This window comes from Leishmania donovani, chromosome 21, assembly GCF_000227135.1.
Source record: "Leishmania donovani BPK282A1 complete genome, chromosome 21".
Taxonomy (NCBI): domain Eukaryota; phylum Euglenozoa; class Kinetoplastea; order Trypanosomatida; family Trypanosomatidae; genus Leishmania; species Leishmania donovani.
The window spans coordinates 580090-602328 of record NC_018248.1 but is presented as its reverse complement, the minus strand read 5'-3'; the positions used below and the strand labels follow the sequence as shown (position 1 = coordinate 602328).

The following is a 22239-nucleotide window of genomic DNA, read 5'->3' as shown; positions in this document are numbered from 1 at the left end:
GGGGCGTGCGCGTATGTATACGCGTTTCTGGGGTGTGGCTGTCACTTCACCCCGTCTGCCTGTGTCTCTGTCTCTTCCCTCCTTCCTCCAAGCCTCTTTTCACCTGTTTCTCTTTTGCTTCTCGCCATGTTTTTTTCCCTTACACCCTCGCTCTGTGCCCCGAGCGCCACCGCCGCCGCCGCCTCGTCCTCTTCGTCCTCTGGCCTGCCTCTATCCCTTTCCCTCCTATCGTCGTAGCAGCAGCAGCAGCGGCGACGACGGCGACAGCGGTGCGTCTGTCATTCCACGCAGATGCACGGAGGCATTCGCGTTGTTGTTGTTTTTGCTTTTTTTTGCTCTTCTGTCATTTGCTTTTCGTGCCGTAATTTCTGTACATCACCCCACTCGATCCCACCCCTTCTCTGCCTCACCTCAACCCTCGTCTTCTTCGGCCTTTCTCTGTCTGCGCGCCGCTCTCATTTTGTGTTTTTGTGTGTGTGATTGGTGATACACCGGCGTACGGGTGCGGGCCTTCTTCCGTCTCTTCTCTGCTTCCTGTTGGCGACAGCGACGCCAGACGCTTGCTTGTTCACGTGTGTTTTCTCTTTCATTACTTGTTTCGTCTAAAGGGAAAGAGAGCGGGCGGGCGGGCGATTTTCTCTCTCCCTCTTCCTTGCTGCCCCTAGACGCTGTTCGCCTCCATCGTGCGCTGCTGTTCGATTCTGCTTATACCTCACACACACAAACAGACAGGCACACAGACGCACGCCCTCCACCCTTTCCGTGATGTCAGTCGGTGTGTGTGGTACTCTCTCGTTTTTTTTTTCGTTCTCTCTATTTATCTTTCTTTCCCATGTTTGCCTTCTTCAATGCAGCTCCCCCCCATCCCAACCCAACCCACACCCTTCCTCTCCCCCAAACACACACAGACTCAGACACACACACACACACACACACACGACATACCACCCGTCTTTTCTGTCTCTCCATCTATCTTGCTGTGCGCCTGTGTCTTTGCTGTGGGCATCGGTCCTTCGATCTGTGTGCTGGTGCGCGTGCGTCCGTCTGCCCATCTCTCTCTCTCGCTCGATCCCCCTTTTTCAACACAACAGGCGATGGTGCGCGCGTGCAGGGCAGATGAATCCACCGCGACATGAGAGAGACGTTGGCTGTGCGCGGTGCCGTGTCTTTTTTCTCTCTTGCTGATTTTTTTTTTCTTCGCTTCTTCTTTGTTTGGCAGCCGTTGGCCACGACATGCCCCTCACTGGATGAGGGGCGTGTATGTTATGTCTGCATGGGGGCGTTCGTGCTCGTGATGAGCTTTTCTTGTTTGTTTTGTCCGTATGCGTGCGTGTGTATGGTGTAGTCGTTGAACTCTCTCTATATATATACGCGATGTTGCCTCCTCCCCCTTCCATCCCATCTCTTTGCCCTCCATCAAGCGTCCGTCGTCGTTGGTGTTGGTGTCGGCCTCTTGTTTTTGCTTTCCCCTCCTTCTCCCTCACTTCTCGTTGACGGTATCTTAACAAGTCGCCGCTTCCGGCGCCCTGTGGTGCGCACCAGCGCATAATCGCCGCCCACCACCACCCTTAGCAACAACGGGAAAGACGAGTGAGAAAGAGAGTACTTGATTCTACGCGCAGGAGAGGTGGCCAGTCGGTGCTGCGTTGGTGCAACAAGCCTTCGTATGTGCGTGTGTGTCGTTCCAGTTGGACTACACAAGAGTACTCGAAAAAGGCCCAGCACAAGCGAAGCACTCCGGAGGTGAACAGACAGGAGCACCGTTGAAGCCTCTCGCTTCCAGCGTGCCTCTACGCCCATATGTGCGAGAAGCACCCCACTCCGTGGCCGATGTCTGTACCTCTCTCTATACGTGCGCGTGTGTGCCCACTGCATCCCTTCCCTTCCGCCACTCTTTCGCCTCTCTTCCTCTCATCGTATGTGCCTTCCACCGCCCTGTTAACTTGCGCGATGCTCTTTTTTTTTTTGGTTTTGTTTTCCCTCCCTTGACGCACTGGCTTGTGTGGCGGTGCCTCTTGCACGCATGCATGCTTACGGATATGTGTGCTGGCGCTCGTGTCTGTGTCTCCGCGTTTCACTTGTGCATCGCGGGGGTGAGGACGTGGGGCGCTATCGCTCAACACCCACGGCATCAACCATACATGCACCCACACACAACAAACCGCGCCCATCTTACATAACATGTGCACAACAACACATGCCTGCGTGACACCGGCCCCCTCCTCCCACCCACCTCTCCACCCTTCCAGTGAGAGTCTCTCGCTTCCCTGACTGTGCGTACTGCTTGCGCGTGGGGTACCTGCCGTGCAGCTTCTCTCTCACTTTGGCCAACATACACACGCACTCTTCTCACGCTCTCACAGTCCGCCTCAGTCTCGCTTCCCGTCTCTGTATAGGGGGCTGGGTGCGGCGGCGGCGCGCACACACACAGAGCTGTGCCGCCCCAAAGAGTCTACCTTGTGTGCCGCGGAGGCCGTCTCTCTCTCTCTCTCCTGACCCTTTTGTCCGCTTCCTTTCTTAGCGTTCGTCTCTCGTGCTGCTCAGCACTCTACAACGCCTCGCCCCCCCCCCCAACTTCTCTCACCCTCATCGAACGTGCATATTGGCAGACGGACGCGAGCACGCCAAACTCTCTTTTCGACCGCAATCCTTTGCGTGGCGGTGACCACCATGTCGACTCTGGGGGACAGCAGCAGCGGTGGAAGCAGCGGCCGACACAGTGGTGCGGCCGACTACCCGCGTGTGGCACATGTACCAGAAGTGCATCGCTTTTCAGACCCGCAGAACGCAACCGCGTCCACGATTACCACTGCTACATCCTCTTCCTCAGCGCCGTCCCGCGCCGACGGCGCGGTGTCGCGAGGCGCAACGATGCCGCTGTACATGATTCAGTCTCAGCAGCAGCAACAGCAGCCGCAGGTAGCGTTTCCCGGCGGAATGGCCATGCCCATCATGAACAAGGCACCGCCGCCGATACGGCAGGCGTCGTCTTCTTCCTCGCCGCCGACACCCTCCCCGCTCTCGACATCGGGTAGTGAGCATGATGGAGAAGCCGCTGCAGCTGCACGTTCGAAAAGGCCGCTGCCGGCCGTCGCCGCTCCTGACGCATCCGGCGCTGCACTTCAATCGAAGCGCCGATCCGCTGGAGCTGCCAGTGGCAGTGCTGCGCGACTCGCAGCCGCGGGCCCCATTCCCTCAGTCAGCATTCACGCCGCCGCCGCCGCCACCACCGCCGAGTCGCACTCTGCTGGCGTCGCCGGCTCTGTGTTCGTACCAGGCGCGGGACCGCCGCCTACCGCTGCAGCCGCCAACACGTCCGCCTCTCCGGCGCCGTCGCCGCCGCCACCACCTCCGCCGCAGGTGCTGACGATGGCGACGACCGAGGAGGCGGCGAAGGAGGCGCAGCGGCAGCAGATCCTCGGGCTGGCCAACGCCCTCCTCACCTTCTGCTGCATCGGCAACACACGCGTCACAAGCATTCGCCAGTGCACCTCCAGCTTCTTCGTGTTGCTGTACCAGCGTCTGTTCGACTGCACGATAGCTGGTATTGATAGATCACCGAACACGGCGGAAAAGCGGCGGCACAACGTGATGCTGGTGCTGGAGCAGCTGCGCCAGCACCCCTACTCGCTCGAAGACATCGAGGCCGAAGAGGTGGTGAAGCTGAACGAGGACCACATCAGCCGACTGATCATGGTTTTTGTGCAGGTGGCAGAGGACATGCGCCAGCAGCAAGAGCTTCAGCAACAGCAGCAGCAACAGCAGCAGCAACAGGCGGCGATGGTGGCCTCATCGTCCGCGATGATGGCCCGGCAAAACGCAACTGGCGAACAGTACCCCCTCCCACACCCAGCTCACGCAGAGGGCTTTGATGCTGCCAAGACCACCAGTGGAGCCTACGCGCCGGTAGGCTACCGAGTCGCGGAGGTCATGCCACCCCCCGCACTGCAGCAGGCAGACGCAGCTGGCACGGGCAGCGGTGGGTATCACTTCCAACAGCCGATGGACAACTTTTGCGTGGCCCCCGCACCGCCGCTGAGCGGGGGCCCGGCAAGCGGCGGCGGTATCATGGACCCTGATGGCGGCGGCGGTGGCCCGTACATGATTTCCGGCGGAGCCGAGCTCGGCGAGGGGTTGTCGCCATCTTCTGTCAGTCACTACCTCGAGTCCTCCGTCATGCCGACAGACAACTTGCTAGAGGAGTGGTACCGCAACCTCGTGTACCCGCCAGCGGGTGGGCCAGTGGAGGAGACGGAGATGATGTCGGCTGTAGACCCTGGGCATGTGTCCCTCCACGGCGGCTACTCACAGCGCCGTCATCCTCGATCGGATCAGCTTGGACGCGAGGCAGGGGCGTCGCTCACGTCGTCTGGCTCTCCGATGTACGGAGCCGGGCATCAGCTCGCCAGTGCGTCGCCGCCAGAGAGACGCTCGCCCATTGGCCGTCATCGCCATCACCGCACGCAACTCGACGCTGATGACATTGTGCGCCGGTTCCAGCGCCTCGAGGAGGTGCTGGATGCGCAGGAGCGGCGGCACCGCAAGCCTTTCGTGGACGCCTCCTCGTCCCCGGCCATGCAAAAAGGCAGCCTCGCGGAGAGGGGGGCACGGGAGAGCCGCCATCGCCGCCACACAGCACCTCAACCACCATCGGCGGTCGCCGATCCACGCGGAGGCGACCTCGCCCCCACACCGGACAAGCGCAGCGCCACGGAGGTCGGCGGCGGTGCACTCCCACAGCAGGAAGCGCCGCCGTCGTCCCAGCAGCAGCCCGCGTATTCCCAACCGCCGCCGCAACAGCATCGCGCGCCACCGCGTACACCGGCGCACCGGTTTGTTTCGGAGCCGCCGCTGACGCGACAGGAGCGGTATTTTTTCGCTCACCGTCCCCAGCACCGCATTGACGTCGCGCAGCGAGACAGCAAGATTGAACGGCTACGATCGGCTCGCTACTTGGGCGATATGCAGCAGCTGCTGCGCCAGCGCATGCGTCGAGAGTATGATGCGCAGATGTCGGCGATGCGTGGCTCCTTGAAGGAGTCCATCCGCACTGCGAAGGAGGCGAAGATCGACCTCATGCGCCGCGTGCGAGACGAGAACGCGCGCTACCGTGCTGCCTACGCGACTCTCATGGAGGCGGCGGCGAACGAGGCGCAGGTGCCGGCGAGGGTCATGTCGCGGCACACGGTGCAGCTGGCAGACTACTACGCAACCGCGCTGCAGCACAGCCTCCTCGTGTGCGACTCACTCAAGCGAGAGGCGGACCGTCGCAACAAGAACGAGCTGCTCCGCTACGCGGAAGAGGTGAGTGCGTGGCAACAGCATCTCCTACTCTAGTCAGACGGAATGCTGACGCGCGAGTTGGTGCTGCCCGTGGCATCGGAGGTGGTGCCCACCTTCGCCCCTCTTTTTTTCTCTACCTAATCTTGCTCCTCTCTGTGTAAGGTCGGCTGCTCATGCTGCTGCTTGCACACGTATGCCGCGCGTTCTCTCTTTTCTATTCTTCTCAATCCATGTCTTGTACCCTTCACCCCCCACCCCCTCCCTTCCCCACAGCATCACCACAATGACCAGCCTTGTTACGCCTTTCTTCATTGCCACACAACCGTAACCACACTGTGGCTGGCGCGGCAGCAGTGTCATTGTTGTGCGTCGCGTGTGTGCCTGCGCGCGCCTCCACGCCTCGTCTTTTCGTGTGACTACGTCGCTCCTCCACTGTATCTCGCATCCCACTCGTCCTTTCCTTCCTTGCTTTCGTTCGTTGATCGCCCATCATAGAGATTTGTTCCCTCTCCTGTGCGTGCCTGTGCGCGTTGCACACCGTGTTGCATCTTTCTCTCTCTCCTTCTCCGGCATCCTAGGGGTTCTCGGCGACTGGGGAGGAACGAATTAAAAAAAAAATGAAGAAGCCCGAAGTGTGTGTGCGTGTGTGAGGGGGAGGGAGGGGGAGGGAGGAGAAGGCTACGGAAACGATTGAGACGTCCTTCTCTCTCTCTCCCTCATGCACCACTCTACGCACATGGTATCTTGGTGGCACAGATCATTGTGCTCGTCTGCGCTAGCGTGTGGGCGGCTTCATCACTCCACTCCCTCTCTCTCTTTGCCTCTGTGGACAGGTGCTTGCATGTGTGCTTGGCGGCGGCGGCGGCGGCACCATCACCTCCTCGCGCTCTCTCTTGAACCCCCCTCTGCCCCTCCTTTTTATATATGAATGCCCGTCTTCCCGCATTATCTCGGCGCCCCTCATACGCTGATCAATGCGCGCACACGGCACCGTCTAATCACCCTCTGGTGTCGTGCGAGCGGGGGAAGCACAAAGAGGCCGGCCATCGTTCCCGGCTCTCACACACCAGATCCTTCACTCGCACACACGCGCAAGCACTGACACATAGCATGCTTGCGAAGCGCCTTTCCGCACCTGCACTGCGGCGCGCGCAGAGCGCGTCGTCGCCGTCGCGGTGCGTGGTAGCTGCTCCTGCTGCGGCGTGCGCCCCTCTGTCGTGGTTGCGCAGGCACTGCAGCAGCGCCGCGGTGCAAGCAGGCTCCTCTGCTCGGGCAGCGCCGGTGTCGGCCGTCAATGTCGAGGAGTTCACCCTCAATGAAGAGGTGGCGAAGCAAGACCTGGCCTACATGGCCAAGTGGAACGCGCTGTCGGAGGAGATCGAGGCCGCTCGCGCATCTGGCGATCACACGAAGCTGCTTGAGCATGTCCAGGTCGGCCTGCAGATGCTGAAGGAGATCGGTGCCACGAACGCGCCAATCCAGTGCGAGAGTCTGCTCTGCATGGAGGCCTCTCAGGCGCACTACAAAATGGGGCAATACGACGAAGCCCTCCGGTGCGCCGAGAAGGCGCGCGAGTCTCTCCTGCGCGACTGCAAGGCTGAGCTGCAGGACAAGGCGCAGATTGCTGAGATAGAGGTCTTCATGGGGTTCGTGCTGTGCAAGCAGGGCGGCCACGGCGCGGCGGTCGAGGCACAGGAGCTACTGCAGAAAGTGCTGCGCTGGATCGACGTAGATGCCAAGTCTGCCATGCCGATGCAGGCGGTGGCGGCGGTGAACCTGCGCCGCTCCGTCCTTACTGGTCTCGGCCTCAGCACGACGGTGCAGGCCACAACCCTCGCCAGCAAAGGCGAGACGGCGGAGGCAAAGGTGCTGTACGCCAAAGGACTGGACACGTTGATCGAGGCGCTGAACCAGCACATTGATGAGAACGACTTTGAGCTGGTGAAGATGACGCTCGAGGCGATCCTGGCTTCCTTTGAGGGCCTCGATGATGTGTCGCAGGCAGTGGCAACGTGCCGCAAATACATCAGCTGGTGCAGGCGCCACGACGACGCGAGCGGCGTGGCGGACGGCGAGGCGATGCTCACGGCGCTGTGCGCTCGTCAGAAGATTGAGAACCCGCTGGAGACGGAGAAGGCAAAGGAGGCCGAGGAGGCAGAGAAGTAGGAGTGTCCCCAAACAAATCTGCAGTCGAGCCCGCCTCGTGATGGCGCAGTGGCTCGCTGCTGCGCGCTCGTGCGCCTCACCTCAGGCGTGTGTCGGCGTCGTTGCCGTGTTGCCGCCGCTCCCTCCGCCACCCTCCTCTTTCGTCTCAGACACGTTTCCTGTGAGGCTGTGGCGGTGAGCAGAGGAGTGTGCGGAGAGGAAGTGAATGGAGGGGGGCGCATGGCCCTCTTTTCGTCCTCCTCTACTTTGTTCGATTCCGTTGTTGCTCTCACATGCCGTAGGACCTTCCTCCTTCCCCCATCATCTTCCTGATTCCTCTGCCTTCATGACTGTTGGCCCCCTTGATGGAGTGGTGTATGCGTACGCGTGTGTGTGGGGGGGGGGGAGGGGGGTGCGTGCGGTGGAGCCGTCCATTGCCCACCCGGCGTTTTGTACCCAAATCTTTAAGTTGTTCTCTGTTAATGTCGCGAAGGTGACGCACCGACGTGTGGTGCCAGGCAACACAACTGATGCAATGCACAGTCTTCCAGGAACCTCATGGCGCACGGCTTCATGGCGCTCGATGACAGTGATACCTCAGCAGGGCAAGATGGACAGATCACATCGAAAGCATCCTCTGCGCGCTTGAGCTTAGTGCCAAGCATGACGCGACGGGTGGCAAAACGAGGACAGCAGCTGTCGCACACGCTCTCTTCGCCTACCTGCCGCTACTTGTGTCTCCACGTGGTTTCTTCACGCTCGTGCCCACCCTTCCCACCGCCGCTCTCCTTTTCAAGACGTTCGCGCCATTAAAGCAGGCGAGGCTATCGAGAAAGAAACAAGGGCAGCCTGTGCACATCTTGACCCCTTAGCGGGCGCGTATGTGTGTGTGTGTGTGCATAGAAAGAAAGATACACACACACACACACACACACACAAACCAGCACTCAGGTGCACGTGCGCGACGTGCTCGCTGGTATTACCGCTCTTTTCTGTCACGTCGTGCTTCCCTCATGGGCGTGCGCGTGGCGGCGTTTTCCCTCCCCCTTCTCTGTTGTTTGTTTGCGTGCCTCCTCGCTGGCATCACGTAGAGAAATAGGGCACCGCTTTAGACCCCTCCCCTCCCTCCCTCCCTCCCTCCCCCTATTTGCTGGCTCTGTCGCCTTCGTCCGTGGTCAGGGACGGTGTGCGTCAATCGCAAGGCAAACCTCCCCCTCCCCCCGCCTCACCGCCCTCCCTCCGCGTCGTCCAAAGCACGCACGCTCAGCGGCTCGCACATATGCCGTTTCTCTCTTCAGCCTTCTAGACGCTACTTGCTCGCTCCCTCACGTCCTTTCCGCGCGGAGATGCATTCTGCGATTCGTTTTTCAGGTTCAAGCTCGCGGAGTATGAGCTCCTCGATGGAGGTCGCCTCCGCTGCTGCTGAGCCGCCGCTGAGTGTGTCTTCCATCCCTCGCAGACGTAGTGCTGACCAGGACGATGCCCTAAGTCTGGTGGAGCCGGCTGCCCGGCTGCCGACGTCCACCACCTCGAAGGTTTCTGCCCTTTCCCAGCGCAGTCTTCGCAGCGGCTCCCATCCGTCGGCCGCCGTAGATGGCGATGACCCCGGCGCCGCTCCCACTGCGTCGTCTTCCTACACATGCAAAGGTGATAATGCGGACGCGCTTCTTCACCAACCGCCCGGCAACCCGCAGACGAGGGTGCCGTCTTCGTTCGCCGCCACCGTCGATACGCGTGCCTCTGAAGCGAGCATTCATAGTGCACGCGGCAGGTCAGGCAGCAGCCGGCGAGACAACCTGGGCCCCGTTGCACCACAGTCACGAGCTGCCACCCAGCCACCGCACACGCACCCGGGGCGTGTTTTCGCGAACCTTCCATGGATACCACCGCCGCCAATCTACGGCACGCCGTTACCGGACAGCAGCAACATGAACCGCCACTATGCCCACTACTACGACCCTACGGAGGCAACGCTGCGAGCTCCCTTCTGCTACCCGGATGATGTGCCGCTGCGTGCGCAGGGGCACCACAGCGACGTGTCGGGCACGGAGTGGCCAAAGCCGAGTGATCTGCCTCTTCCTTCCACGTTTCCAATGCCGCCGCACGTGCTGCCGCAGCTATCGCTGCCAGTGGTGTCTGCGTCAGCAGCTGAGGCTGCAGCACGAGGCATGGTAGCGGCGCCGCACGTTTGGGCAATACCACCACCGCTTCTATACCCCCCGCCACCTCCGCCGCCGTGGTGGTTTTATGGGACACCCCCACTTCCTCTCCCTGCGTCCTCGTCCGACACTTCTGCGAGCAGCGCTGGAAGCAGCAGACATGCATCATCGTCGTCACGTGCGTCGGCAAGGCCAACCACGCAGCCTTCACGGCATCCGCCGGCAAATGCTGCGCGCCCGCATGCAGAGGCAGCAGCTCCGTCGCGGCACGGTGTGGCGGTCCCCGCAGGTTCTGTGGAGACACCAGTCGCAGTCGCATCGCGGGGTGACGCCGGTGGTTCTCACGCCGCAAAGCAACGCTCCGTTGCCTCGTCGGGCTCTCGCTACGCTGCGGGCCACACTGTCGGCACCGGTAGAGCGGCACGGCGGTCGGTGGGCTCGTTCTCTGCCTCGGGCGCGACCTCCCCTAGGAGCGCCACAACGACGACAGCGCACTCTGATCCACCGCAAGGGGTAGAGCGTCGCGTTTATGCGTCGAGTGGCAGCGGGAGCAGTGACATACAACGATGTGCGAAGGGGCAGACCGTGCAAGTTGCGCCTCGGCGCACGAACGCGGCGCACTGTGTTCAACCTGACCAGCTTCAAGTATATGGCGAAGATGTCGTGCAAGAGAGAGATTGCAGCAGCGTGACCGCTCGCATGAAGCGCGCCGTGAGTGCTGCCGAAGCGTATGTGGAGAAAATGGAGCACCTTTACCGCCGGTTGCGGAGCCGCTACGAGGAGGTGGTCATGTCACCAGGAAAGGTGGCGAGGTATGGAGGCAACATCACCGCAGACGAGGGGGCCGAGGAGAAGCGGCACCGACGCACTGCGCCCCCGGCAACGACTAGGGCGACGAGAGCTCCGCCGGAGAAGGGGCTGCTGCATCCGCTGGAGCGAGCGTTTTCGCGGCAGACTCACCTGCAACCAACCGCACCCATGCCACATGCCAAGCGACCTGTGTCCCCTGCCTTGTCAGCTGCACATTCGTCGGCCGTCGAGCCATCGCCACCGCTGTCGTCGTCATCGTCTGCGACCTCCGCTACGTCACTGAGGCGCGAACTGCACCTCTTAGAGTCGCAGTGGCAGCGGCTGGAAGAGCTAAAGCGGCACGGAAGCGGTGGCACGGCGGCGGCCGTTGCACCGCCCGCTGCGCCGTCGCCATCAACGGCAACGGCGACAGTGGACGAAGATCCTTTCACAAATCGCCGTTTCTTGCAGCTTATAAAGGATCGCAAGCACCTCTTGATGTCGGCAGCGTAGGATTTCACCGAGTGGCGGGGATGTTGGGGTGAGGTGAGTGGGGCTGGCCAAGGGCTGGCTAAGAACGTGCGCAGGCGCAGCTGTGTGAGCTCACCGATCGCTTCCTCTGTTCGCACCCTCTCTCGCCTTCTCTCTTCTTTCTCCCCCCTTTTCGCCTCTAGGGCACGCCTGCCCCATGTTGCTGAAGGAACGAAAGAAGTCGCGCGCGCGCCCATAGGCGAACGCAAGCGGAACGTGCCGGATGCACAGACGCTTTTCCTCATGCGTGTTGAGCTCAACCTCCCGATTAATTTTATGGCATATATGGTCAACCCTTGCCCGGACGGCGAAGCAAAATGCCTCTCCGTGACAGAGTCGCCTATGCGCATCGCCAGCACAACGAATCACGCACACACACACACACACACACACATGCACACAAGCGTGCCATGTCGACACACTGTACCACTCCATCTTCCGCTATTCCTCTCCTCTCTCTCTCTCTCGCCCACCGTGAGTCTGCTACTGCTGCTGCTATTCCACTCCCTCAGATTTAGCACTCGAAAAGCGCTTTCGTAGGAGCCACTGGTGTATATGCATAGACGCATACATAAAAACGGCGAAGTGTACACGCTCACGAAACATCCTCCAAGTCGCTCCTCTTATCTCCGCCTTCTACTATTCCCTCAGTCTCCCGGAATGTCGCTCGATGGCGGTGGCATCAGCAATGGCCCCGAGGCACAGGCTACCGCCTCGGCCATGGAGGAGGACTACTGCCTGCATGGGCGGGAGCGCTTTCAAAACCAGTGGGCGCGCGCTGGCGTGTTTTCTCCTGCCTCATTGCGTGTGTACGGCATCACCGGGGAGCCGGTGCTGATGCGCTCCATCAAGCAAGCGCGCATGCTGAGTGCCACGTTCGGCACGTGCTTTCTCGGCCGCTTTCCGCGGTTCAGGTCGTCGCCGTCTTCGGGGGACAGCGATGCCGCCGCCGTCACGCAGAAGGACAACGCCTCGAACGCTGCCGGTCCGTCCAGAAGCGGCAGCAGCTACGATTCGCTTCCCTTCAGCTCCCTCTTGCTGGGTCCGTGCCCTCCGCCGAACATGACGGCTGATCCCCACATGCTACATCAGGCGTGGCGCAGGGAGGTGGCCGGGACGTGGAGCGCGCTGCACATGCCGTCGGAGTGGTGCCAGACGATGAACGGTGTCGTGACGGAGCTAAGCTGGTCGACGCGTGCGCAGCGGAAGCGTATCGCTGAGCAGCTTGAGCTAGCAGCCTTCATGTGCCTACGCGCCGTGCAGGTGCCGCTACCGTTCTATGCCGCGGACGTCGCATGGTCTGGCGGAGATGACGACGACAGCCGCGATCAGGAGGACAACGAGGGGGGTGCCACAGCAGGCAAGCGCGGCGGCGCGCAGCCGATGAGTGATGAAGAGGAGAATCAGCGCAACATCCGCGTCGCTTGTCTTGCCGCGGATGTAGTGCTGTCTTTCATTCAGCAGTGCACGAGGGTGAAGGTGTGGGTCCGTTGCGATGCATGCAACCCTGCCCATCGCTACCAGCTGCAGCGTCTCCGCCAGGCCGTCCTTTACGGCTACTCCACTCTCAAGACGGACTCAAGGCGGGTGATATACCGCATCAATACACCCTGTAGTGTCACCAGCACCACTACGAGCCTCATGTCTGACGCATCACCGCCGTCGTCGTCCTCGTCGCCGCGTTCGGGTGTGGTGCATACCGAGGCGGCTTCGTCTTTGATGGCGCTGCTCTACTACTCCACGTGGAACCCGCGCATGCTGCTGCCCAGCGAGTGGCTCGGCGAGGAGGTCGTCGGCTTTGAGTGCCCTACTGCCCCGGCGCTGCTGGCGTGTCTGGCGCCGCACGGGGTGGCGCCGCACGAGCACCCCAACTACCGCCCTGACGCCCCAGGCACCGCTTCCAGCACGCACCATCGCCCCAGCGCCACTTTGGCGGAGGAGGACGTCGTGGAGGCGCAGGAGCAGGCGCACCCTAACCACGGCAACCCCGACGAGGACAACGCACCGCTCCGGCGAACGCCACCGGCCTACCACGACGGCGAGAGCGAAGGGAGTCGAACAGGCTACTCACTCTTCGACTGGTACGACAGCGTTACAGAGCTTGAGACGAGCCACGAAGCCGACTCGGCCGTGGCGGCGGCGAAGGGGGGCTCCAAGGGCTCCGGTTCCGCCTCCGACACATCGTATGAGGCAGCGGCCGACTGTCGCCGCTCTCATTTGCTGCGGAGCCGCTACACCTACGTGATGCCGGAGGATCTCCAGCCGTTGGTGGCCTCCCGCTGGGCTGGCACCTACCCGCCCTTTGTCAGCGCGATCACCTTCATTGTGGAGCTGCTGCGCCGGCGCGCGATGCCAGTGTTCGATCGCACCTTTTTTGACCAGTACCCGCTGCTCAACTACCTCCACTTCAAAGGCGTCGAGGAGCCGACCCGCGACGTCTTTGCCTCCTTCGAGGGTCAACTCCAACTGCCACTACAGCCACTGAGCCACCACCTGTCGAGCGGCGTCTACGAAGTCTTTGAGCGCGACGCACGAAAATACCGGCAGTACCGCGAGGCAGTCTTTCACTACGTGCGGGACTGGTACGCCGCCGGGGCGGAGCAGCAGCACGCGCATCAGAACAAAATGTTCTTCGCGAAGCACGGTGCCATGCAGAGGGTGCCGGTGCCCTCGCCGGATGAGCGGACACTCCACCTCGTGCTGCTCGGCTGCGGTCGCGGCCCGTTGATCGATGAGTGCCTCCACGCTGTCTCCGCGCTCGGGGTGCGACTGCGCATCTTCGCCATCGAAAAGAATCCCCCAGCTGCCGCCTTCACGCGAATGCGGTGGGCGAATGACCCCGAGTGGATGCAGCTAGCCTACACCTTCGGACACACACTGGAGGTGATCGTCGCCGACGGGCGCACCATTGCGACCGCCGCGGAAGACGGCTCGCTCACCTTACCGGCTGACTTCGGTCTGTGCGACCTTATCGTTTCTGAGCTGCTCGGGAGTCTGGGCGACAACGAGCTGAGCCCGGAGTGTCTGGAGGCCTTCCACGCTCAGCTCGAGGACATCCAGCTCAGCCGCGGCATCGCTTTCAACCCTCACCTCATGTGCATTCCACAGCAATACACTGCGTGGGTGGCGCCGCTCATGTCTGCCACCTTTGATGCGGCGGTGACGGAGGCGGCTGTGAAAGGGTTGACGGTGCCGCCGCCGGGCTGCCACGACCGCCATGCTGCTCTCAATCATACGCTGCTTGTCACAAACCTCAGCAGGGCTGTCACACTGGCGCCTCCGCAGCCGTGCTGGACCTTCGAGCACCGATTCCACGGCGGCAGCGGTAACGACTACAAGGGAGACCGCGGCGCGATGAAGCGGCGGGAGCCCGTGTCGCTGGAGCGGGCGGCGAGCCTTGTCTTTCAGGTGCCGCCGTGTGGCCGCTGCTGCGGCTTGGCTGGCTATTTCTCCGCGGTGCTTTACGAGTCTGCGACCGCGCCAGCCACGATCATCGCCACTGCCCCTGTGGAGAGGACGGAGGACATGTACAGTTGGTTTCCATGCGTCTTTGCGCTCGAGCCCGCCCAGCAGGCGGAGCTGCAGGATGTCGGGCAAGCAGCGGCGGAAGAAAGCCGCATGGTCGCCATCCGCGTGCAGCTTGATCGGCGGACGGGTCTGGCGGAGCAGAGGGTTTGGTATGAGTGGAGCGTCACCTACGGCGATGCGGCGGTGGAGCGACAGTCGCCGAGGACTGGCCGCGACGCCTCCGCTGCACCGTTGGTTCACAACAAGAACGGCTGGGCTGCGTCGATGCTCCTGTGAGACGGCGGGGATGGCACTGGAGGGTGGGAAGGTGTGTGGAGGGGAGCCAGAGCAGCTATTGCCCGGCTCTCTGTCTATTTGATTTCTTCTCAGGTTTGCCGCGGGTGTGTGCATATTGACACGTGAGCTGCGTAGCAGGACTCCATCATGGGTGCTATAGGTATGCGACGCTGATGTCCACCCTCGTCTTCCTCTCATTCTTTTCGATGCGTCTTAGTGTCTTCCAGAGTCGCTTAGTCATGTTCATTTTTTTTTCGCTTTTCCTTGTTGTGGTGATGCTGTTGTTGTCCTGTGTCGTCGTGAGCATGTCTCCCTCTCCCTCTCTCCCGCCTCCCCTGCGCGCCGCCCTTCTCAAGCCTCCTCTACGCTGCTCCACATCTATTGAACTGCTGCGGCCCGCCACGCCTTCCTCACGAGCTCTCTTTAGCATCCCTCATCTGGTTCTTTGTCGTTATTGTTGTTGGTTTTCCCTTTCCTTCCGCGGCGAACGTATCTGGCGGTCACTAAACCACTGCTACCGCGTTGTTGTTGTCTTGGCCGCGGCTGCAGAGTGGACTGTTATGCGCGTTGTGCTGGTGTGCTCGCCATGGATTGCACTCCATGTTGCATCTGCGTCTCTTGTCACCTCCTCCCTCTTCCCCCTCTCCTTCTTTATCCCCTTCGCCTTTCCTCTTGTGCTTACGCGTCACTGCGGCTGTGCGCCTCTGTAGCCTTTATCTATGCTACCGTGCACAGGGCCACTGCCCTCTCACCACCTCCCTACCCCGCCCTAGTGTTCTTGGCGGATGTCTGCAGGACCATATATATTTGTGCGTGCGTGCGTATGTAGACGAGGCGGGCCGGCTCACATCGTGATGCCATGTTTCTTCCGCCCCAACCCCCTCCCCCCTCACGCCTTGTTTTGTGATGCATGCATCGTGTCTGTGTTGGCTTGTGTGTTGTTTCGTCCTTGTTATTTCTTCGCCTCGCTTTTCTTCCCGGCAGTGCTGCGCCGATCTCGTGTGACGGCTTGACTGTCCACCCCCACCCACCCCACCCCTTCGCTGCTGCCTGTACTCGATTTCATGCCCCTCTCTTCACAGGAGTGGTGATGGTGGTGGTGGTGGTGGTGGTGATGTGTGTGTGTGTGTGCGGAGATACATATATGCCCCCATATACGCATATATATATATATATATGCGTATATGGGGGCATTTATCGTTTCTCCCACCGCCGCCGCCCATCTCCCGTAAGGGCGCTTTGCCGCCCCCCTCCCCTCCCCATGTCTCCCCCCCCCCCCGTGCCACGTCCGATACTGACGGAGGTGAGACAGAGGAAGCGGGCAAAGAGAAATGCAGAACGATGAAAAGCTGGGGAAAACGAAGAGGAACGCGGGTGTCAGTTTCCACTAACGCTATTGTCCACGTCTGGGACAGCGAAGGCCACCTCGAGGTGCCTGCATGCGGCTGTGTGTACATATATATATATATCACGCTCTCTACCTCGCTGCTGCTTTTTGGGAGGCGCAGCGGGCATTCTTTGCCACTGACGCCCCCGCTGCATCTCTCGTGTCTGCCGCACTTCCTCGCACAACACTACTTCCTCCTTCCTTCTATTAATCGAAAACATTACAACATGAAGCACCTCAATCCCAATCACACGACCCCCGCACTCCTTCTGTGGTGACGGGTCCCTGCGAAAGGCTGCACTTCCTGCCCCCTCCCCCACCACCCCTCTCTCGCTCGATCCGTGCGGAGGAATTATCCTCTCGAAACGTGAACTCTGCGTGGTGTGTTGGCGCGCGCCACCGACACGGCCTGGAAGAGAAAAAGGCGCAGAGCCGGAACGCTGCACGTGTGGGAAGGTGACGATCGCTGTGTGCCTTCATCTCTCTTCCCTTAGCTTTTAGCCCATGTCGCGCTTCTACACGGCCAAGGAGGTGCGAGAGCACGCCTTTCACGACGACGCATACGTCTCACTGAATGGCAAAGTGCTCGACCTCACACCGCTCATCGCCGCCTACAAGGAAATGCCGAAGTTTGCACACCTCACGAAGCCGCTGGTGCAGGTGGCCGGCACCGACATCTCGCACTGGTGGGATGCTGAGGCCAACGACCTGCGGTCGTGTGTAGATCCGAACAGCGGCATGCGCACTTACGCGATGCCGCTGGGCCGGGTGCCACACATGCCTACTATCTACCCCGACTCCAACATTGACCTCAACTACGACGTTCCGTGGTGGAAAGACCCGCAGTATATCATCGGAGCCCTGACGAGCCGCACGCGTCGCATTCGCATTGTGAATACGCTCACCGGTGACGAGACGACGCTGGAGGTGTGCGCGGAGGAAACCCTAGAGGAGCTCCTACGTGAGCGCTACCTCTCCATTAACGCGCACGCGCGCAGTTATACGTGGGTGCGGCTAGACCCCGACCCGCGCGAGCTCGACATGTCCCGCACACTCGAGGACAACGGCATCCATGACGAGGCGGACTCCTTCGAAGACTTGGGACTGAACGCAGACTACTACATCCCCGCCATTCACCTGTACTATAACGATGACCTGACGGAGGCATAAAATGCCACCGCAGCCGCAGCAGTTGCTACAGAGGCAGTGATGGCGAAGAGGGAAGAATGACCCCCCTCCTCCTCCCTCCCCGTCAGTCCGCACGTGTGTCTGCATGAGGGGAGGCCTTCTGCCATCAGTCCAAGGGAAGTGCTGGGGACGGCAGTCGGTGACGTGGCAGAATGCGATCACTTCGATGTACACTACTACTGGCAAGCCATGGGGTTGTGCTGTTGCGCTCATGTGCGTGTGTCTGTGCGCTCGTGAAGGGCGCGTGTCTCTGTTTATCCATCATATATACCTGCAGCTCATTGTACGAGTCACTCGGTGCGCTTGTATGTCTTCATCGGCGTCTGTGTGTTAGGGGGGGGAGGCTGGATATTGAGCGGCATGCACACTTCAACCCCCCCCCGTCCTCTTCTACCTCCCCCCCCGGTGTCCATCGAGAAGGCGAGGCCGCGGAGTGTCGAGCGCCGCCAAGTGTGACGGAACCCCCCCCTTCCACCCAACACACACACGTACACGTACGCACACATACCTTTGCGCCAAGTAGAACGCGAAAGAAAAAAAAAGAGGGAAAACGAGGACGTGAGCAGGGCAGCCACTGCTTGTATCCCCCCACCCCACCCGCCTTCCCTGCCTTCTCCCTACGCAGACAGCGCCGGCGGGAAGAGAAGTTGGTGCCGACAGGGTGCAATGCAGTGACGGCTTTGGTTCACTAGTGCACTTTATTCACTCACGGAGAACTTCATCGTGCCGCTGCAGCGTGGGTCACGAAGTGGCCGCTGCTTTTTCTTTCTCCGATCACGGCGGCGTCGGTTGGCGGCACACAACTGCCACGCTCGTAGTCGTGCGAGAGGGCCGCCTTCATACCCGGAGCGTGCATGCGCATCGTGCGCACTCCAGGCTTTGCGCCACCCTCTTCCTGTGTATGTGTGTATGCGGGCACGCGTCAACTATACCTCCACCTCTTCCCTTCTCTCCCTCTCTGTACGTGCCTCAGTTCCTTCAATCTCGCGGTACCGACTGTGCTGCATCAAACACACACAAGCGTATAAGATCTCCCCCCCCCCTCCCCCATCCGCCGGTGATTCTGTCCCCCCACAGCACACCTTGCTGCCCATCCAGCGCCTTGCCCATCACCTCCCCACCTCTACGCTGTTCTCACACACGCACACTTCACATCAGCCCCCTCTTCCTTTCTTTTCTCGCGCGCGCGGGATTGCCTGCCTGCGTCGGTTTGTGTGTGTGCGTGACCGTGCTTTCACAGCTGAGCAACAAGGTCAACCGACGTACGCGTGCACACGCACGCATGCACAGAAGCCGTCTGTTTTCTCCTCACTCCCTCACACACGTCACATCTTCCCCCACTCACGCCCCTCCGCCCCCCCCCCTTCCCCCCATCTGCCCCGTCACAGCGCAACGTTTCTACCCCGTCGCTTGAATCCCTCCGATTCGAACGCCATCGACGACAAGCAGTCTCACCTCTCTCGCCGATATTCTCTCTATCACCACCCCACCACCACCACCACCAAATACATACTCGTGAGTGTTTCTGCGTATTTCTCTTGCACCCTACCCCCTCGCCACATGTCTTGCTCTTTGTGACGCATCGCCCTTACCTCGCCTTGCTCCCTCTCCCCCTTTTCCGCGACTCCTTTTTCTCATCTCCTTCGTGTTCATCCTATCCTCATCTCCCGTCAATCCATCACCCACTTCTCCTCAAGTGGTCCACACGCAGGCGTCCGTTTTTTTTTTTTAATCTGTCGTGGAATCGAGGCCCTCTTGACGGTTTCCTTTTTTCTTCGCGTGCGCGTGCGTGCGCGTCGCTCGCCACCGGCGCTGCGCTCTCTCTTGTTGTTATGTTTGCAAGTAACTATCTATCTATATAGATAGATAGGCTACCTTTTTTCCTTCCTTCGCTTGCGTACGTGCGTGTCAATCTCTGTGTTTGTGTGTGGGTGTGCATGAACTCGGTGAAGCACACCTACAGGATTGCCCTTTGCCCTCACTCACACACGCACGCACACAAACATCTCCACCACCCTCCCCTTCAACCCTTCTTCCTCAAAGACGTCCCTGTCGTTTCTCTCCCTCTCCCCCTCTTCTTCCCTTTTTCTTGTCTGTGTGCGTGCGCTCGTTTTCGATTCCGGTGAAGTCGCACGTCACCGACTTGCGCTCCCCTCCACCCCTGGCCGTCCGCCGTCTCTCGTCTATCCACCACCCTTTCTCGAATCTGCGTCATGTTCCACATCTCTCGTGCAGTGCGCTGCAACGCACTCGCCACCGCCATCGCTGGCCGTACCTCGCTAAGTGATGCGATACGCCAGGTGCAGAAGGTGTGGAACCTTGACTTCAAGGATGGACCGGTGACCACGAGCACGCTGACGTTCAATGACGAGCCTGACCCGGCTGCGCCGATCTTCCATGTGCTCGATTTGCAAGGCGGCGTCTTTGTGGAGGAAAAGGCAGACAGCGGAGCTGCTGCAGCAACGCCTTCAACCGTCAATGAGGCTGGCAAAACTGAGCTGCAGAGCGCCGAGCTTGGGCAGGTATTTCGCTACCATGCAAAGGATGAGACGAGCGTCATCACTCGCGAGGTGGCGGAGCGCATGATGTCGGCGATGCTGACGCACAACACCATAGACAAGATAATGCTAGAGGCGCAGCGGCAAGGCCGCATCTCCTTCTACATGACGATGTTTGGCGAGGAGGCTGCCGTGATCGGCGCGGCGGCTGGGCTGGCCAGCAACGACGAGCTCTTCGCGCAATACAGAGAGGCGGGTATTCTGACGTACCGCGGCTACACTATACCCGAGTTTATCGCGCAGTGCATGGGCAACTGTGAGTGCGATTTGAAGGGCCGTCAGATGCCTATCCACTACGGCAGCAAGCGTCTGAATGCGCAGATGGTCAGCTCCCCGCTCGCCACGCAGATCCCTCACGGCGCCGGCGCCGGCTACGCGTTTCGGCTAGAAAACCAGGCGCTGGAGAGGAGGCTGCCGACTGGCACGCTGCTGTCGACGATTCCGGAGGCGCGCATCTGTGCCACCTTCTTCGGCGAGGGAGCCGCGAGCGAGGGCGACTTCCACGCTGGGCTGAACTTCGCTAGCACCGTCGGCTCGCACACCCTCTTCTTTGTGCGCAACAATGGTTACGCCATCTCGACCCCGACCCACAGCCAGTACATGGGCGACGGCATCTTGAGCCGTGCGGTAGGCTACGGCATGCCGGCCGCCAGAGTCGACGGCCTCGACGCGCTGGCGGTTTACCATACCGTGCGCAAGGCACGTGAACTGATCCTGAACAACCACCGGCCCGTCCTGGTGGAGGCACTGACGTACCGCCTCTCGCACCACTCAACCTCCGACGACAGTACCGCGTACCGCTCGCGGGACGAGATCGAGCACTTCGCAGAGACCTTTAGCCCCATCGAGCGCTTTGAGCGCTTCATGGCAGAGCGTGGCTGGTGGACGCCCGAGCAGTCGACGGAGGTTGTCGAGAGGACCCGCAGAGAGGTGCTTAGCGAGCTGCGTCGGCAGGAGAAGCTGCCTGCATGGCCAGTATCGACCCTGTGCGATGACGTCTTTGAGCACCTGACGCCAGAGCTGGAGCGGCAGAGGGCGCAGCTGGTGGAGCACTACCAGGCGCACCGGTCTATCTACGATCAGGAGAAGCTTTAGTGCCGCCGCGAGGGCCGCAGACGCACGCGAAAGGAGACATGCGAGGAGGGTGGGTAGCACACATGCACTCACGCCAGTTTACAGCATCGTGTTGTATAGTGGTGCCGTCGCATCTCCCACCCAGCCACCCCTCCTTCCTCACGTGGACCACGGCGCCATCGTCTCCCTGTGTGATTTCGTGCCTTTACTCCACACACACACACACATATACATGACTCAGTGCGTGGCATCAGAGGGTCCAGCCCCACCGCACCCCCCCTCCCTCCCCTCCACTCCCGACTCTCTGCGTGTGTGAGGAAGGAAGCCCAGCAGCCCCCACCTCACCCTCCCCAATGCCGAGCCACTCCTGGTGGTGGTGGCAGGGCCCGGTGCCCGCGACGCAGCGAGGTCAGAGCAATTCAGCGCTACTGATGTTGTCGGTCAAGGCCCTGCGTGGCGCTGCGTCGACGCCACCTGCGCAGCGGGCAGAGTGCGAGGCAGGGGCCGTGCTCTCGGGGGACTGCATCGGCGCCTTGCTGGACCGGCGTGTGTCGACGGCTGCCATGGCCCCACGCGAGGTGGGGCCTGTGTGGACAGGGCCGTGGGTGGCAGCGTGGGGCGTTGGACCCCGCGCTGTGTGGCAGAGAAACGGATGCACTTTGAATGGAAACGGCGATGCCAAGCCAAGGCGAGTGGGGTTCTGGTACGCGTGTCGCTCGCATTCTCTTGTCTGGAGGTCGCACCTCCTCCTGCGCCTGTGCGGTAGGTGCGGACGTTTTGTTGATGTGGACGTTGTTTCGTTGCCTCCTCTCCATTTCTCTTCCCAGTCCTCCTCGCAGTCGGTACGGCGAGGGGCTCTTGTTGTTCTTTCTTCGATCGCTTTTCGTTTTTTTCTTGCCAGCTCACTTTTTTGTCGTGCCGCCGGGTGAGGCAACTGAGGGGGAAACATGACGCACAGGCGGCGACGCTGAAAGGGCTACTCCGAGCGCCCTGGCCTGTGAATCGCCGACTTCCTTCTTGGGCCCGTGGGGCATGTGCCCAGACCACCCCTAGCCACCTCTGCTACCTCAACCACAGACGCCACCGCTTCCGCCCATCGAGCAGGATACGGAACGCGGCCCACTCGGATCGAACCATACAGTCCACACCTAAGCTTAGGTGTAGCGCTTGCGGCGCAGCACGTATGCGAGGGACGGACGAAGAGGGACAAAAAGCTCCCCGCTAGACGCCGGACGCTTATTCGACCGACTGGACGGTTCGTCCTAGACGGCCACGGGGATGTAGCCGTGGCGCAGCAGAGGGCCAGGTGGGCTGTGGTGTT

The 22239-nt window shown here is 60.9% G+C and overlaps 6 protein-coding genes across 6 annotated transcripts; all 6 read left to right on the top strand.

Annotated features, from left to right (window-relative positions):
• Positions 1–2670: 2670 nt before the first annotated feature.
• LDBPK_211720 (hypothetical protein, conserved) lies at positions 2671–5337 on the top strand (the record flags this gene model as incomplete). Its single annotated transcript, XM_003860641.1, has 1 exon — positions 2671–5337. The coding sequence occupies one exon, from the start codon at positions 2671–2673 to the stop codon at positions 5335–5337; it is 2667 nt and encodes an 888-aa protein (XP_003860689.1).
• Positions 5338–6630: 1293 nt separating this feature from the next.
• On the top strand, positions 6631–7449 carry LDBPK_211710 (hypothetical protein, conserved; the record flags this gene model as incomplete). The annotated part of the gene is made up of 1 exon (XM_003860640.1): positions 6631–7449. One exon carries the CDS (start codon positions 6631–6633, stop codon positions 7447–7449), a length of 819 nt encoding a protein of 272 aa, XP_003860688.1.
• A 1907-nt stretch (positions 7450–9356) lies between these two features.
• LDBPK_211700 (hypothetical protein, conserved) lies at positions 9357–10889 on the top strand (the record flags this gene model as incomplete). Its single annotated transcript, XM_003860639.1, has 1 exon — positions 9357–10889. The coding sequence occupies one exon, from the start codon at positions 9357–9359 to the stop codon at positions 10887–10889; it is 1533 nt and encodes a 510-aa protein (XP_003860687.1).
• Positions 10890–11462: 573 nt separating this feature from the next.
• Positions 11463–14711, top strand: LDBPK_211690 (methyltransferase-like protein; the record flags this gene model as incomplete). The annotated part of the gene is made up of 1 exon (XM_003860638.1): positions 11463–14711. The coding sequence occupies one exon, from the start codon at positions 11463–11465 to the stop codon at positions 14709–14711; it is 3249 nt and encodes a 1082-aa protein (XP_003860686.1).
• Positions 14712–16602: 1891 nt separating this feature from the next.
• LDBPK_211680 (hypothetical protein, conserved) lies at positions 16603–17268 on the top strand (the record flags this gene model as incomplete). The annotated part of the gene is made up of 1 exon (XM_003860637.1): positions 16603–17268. One exon carries the CDS (start codon positions 16603–16605, stop codon positions 17266–17268), a length of 666 nt encoding a protein of 221 aa, XP_003860685.1.
• A 2231-nt stretch (positions 17269–19499) lies between these two features.
• LDBPK_211670 (2-oxoisovalerate dehydrogenase alpha subunit, putative) lies at positions 19500–20939 on the top strand (the record flags this gene model as incomplete). The annotated part of the gene is made up of 1 exon (XM_003860636.1): positions 19500–20939. One exon carries the CDS (start codon positions 19500–19502, stop codon positions 20937–20939), a length of 1440 nt encoding a protein of 479 aa, XP_003860684.1.
• Positions 20940–22239: the final 1300 nt, after the last annotated feature.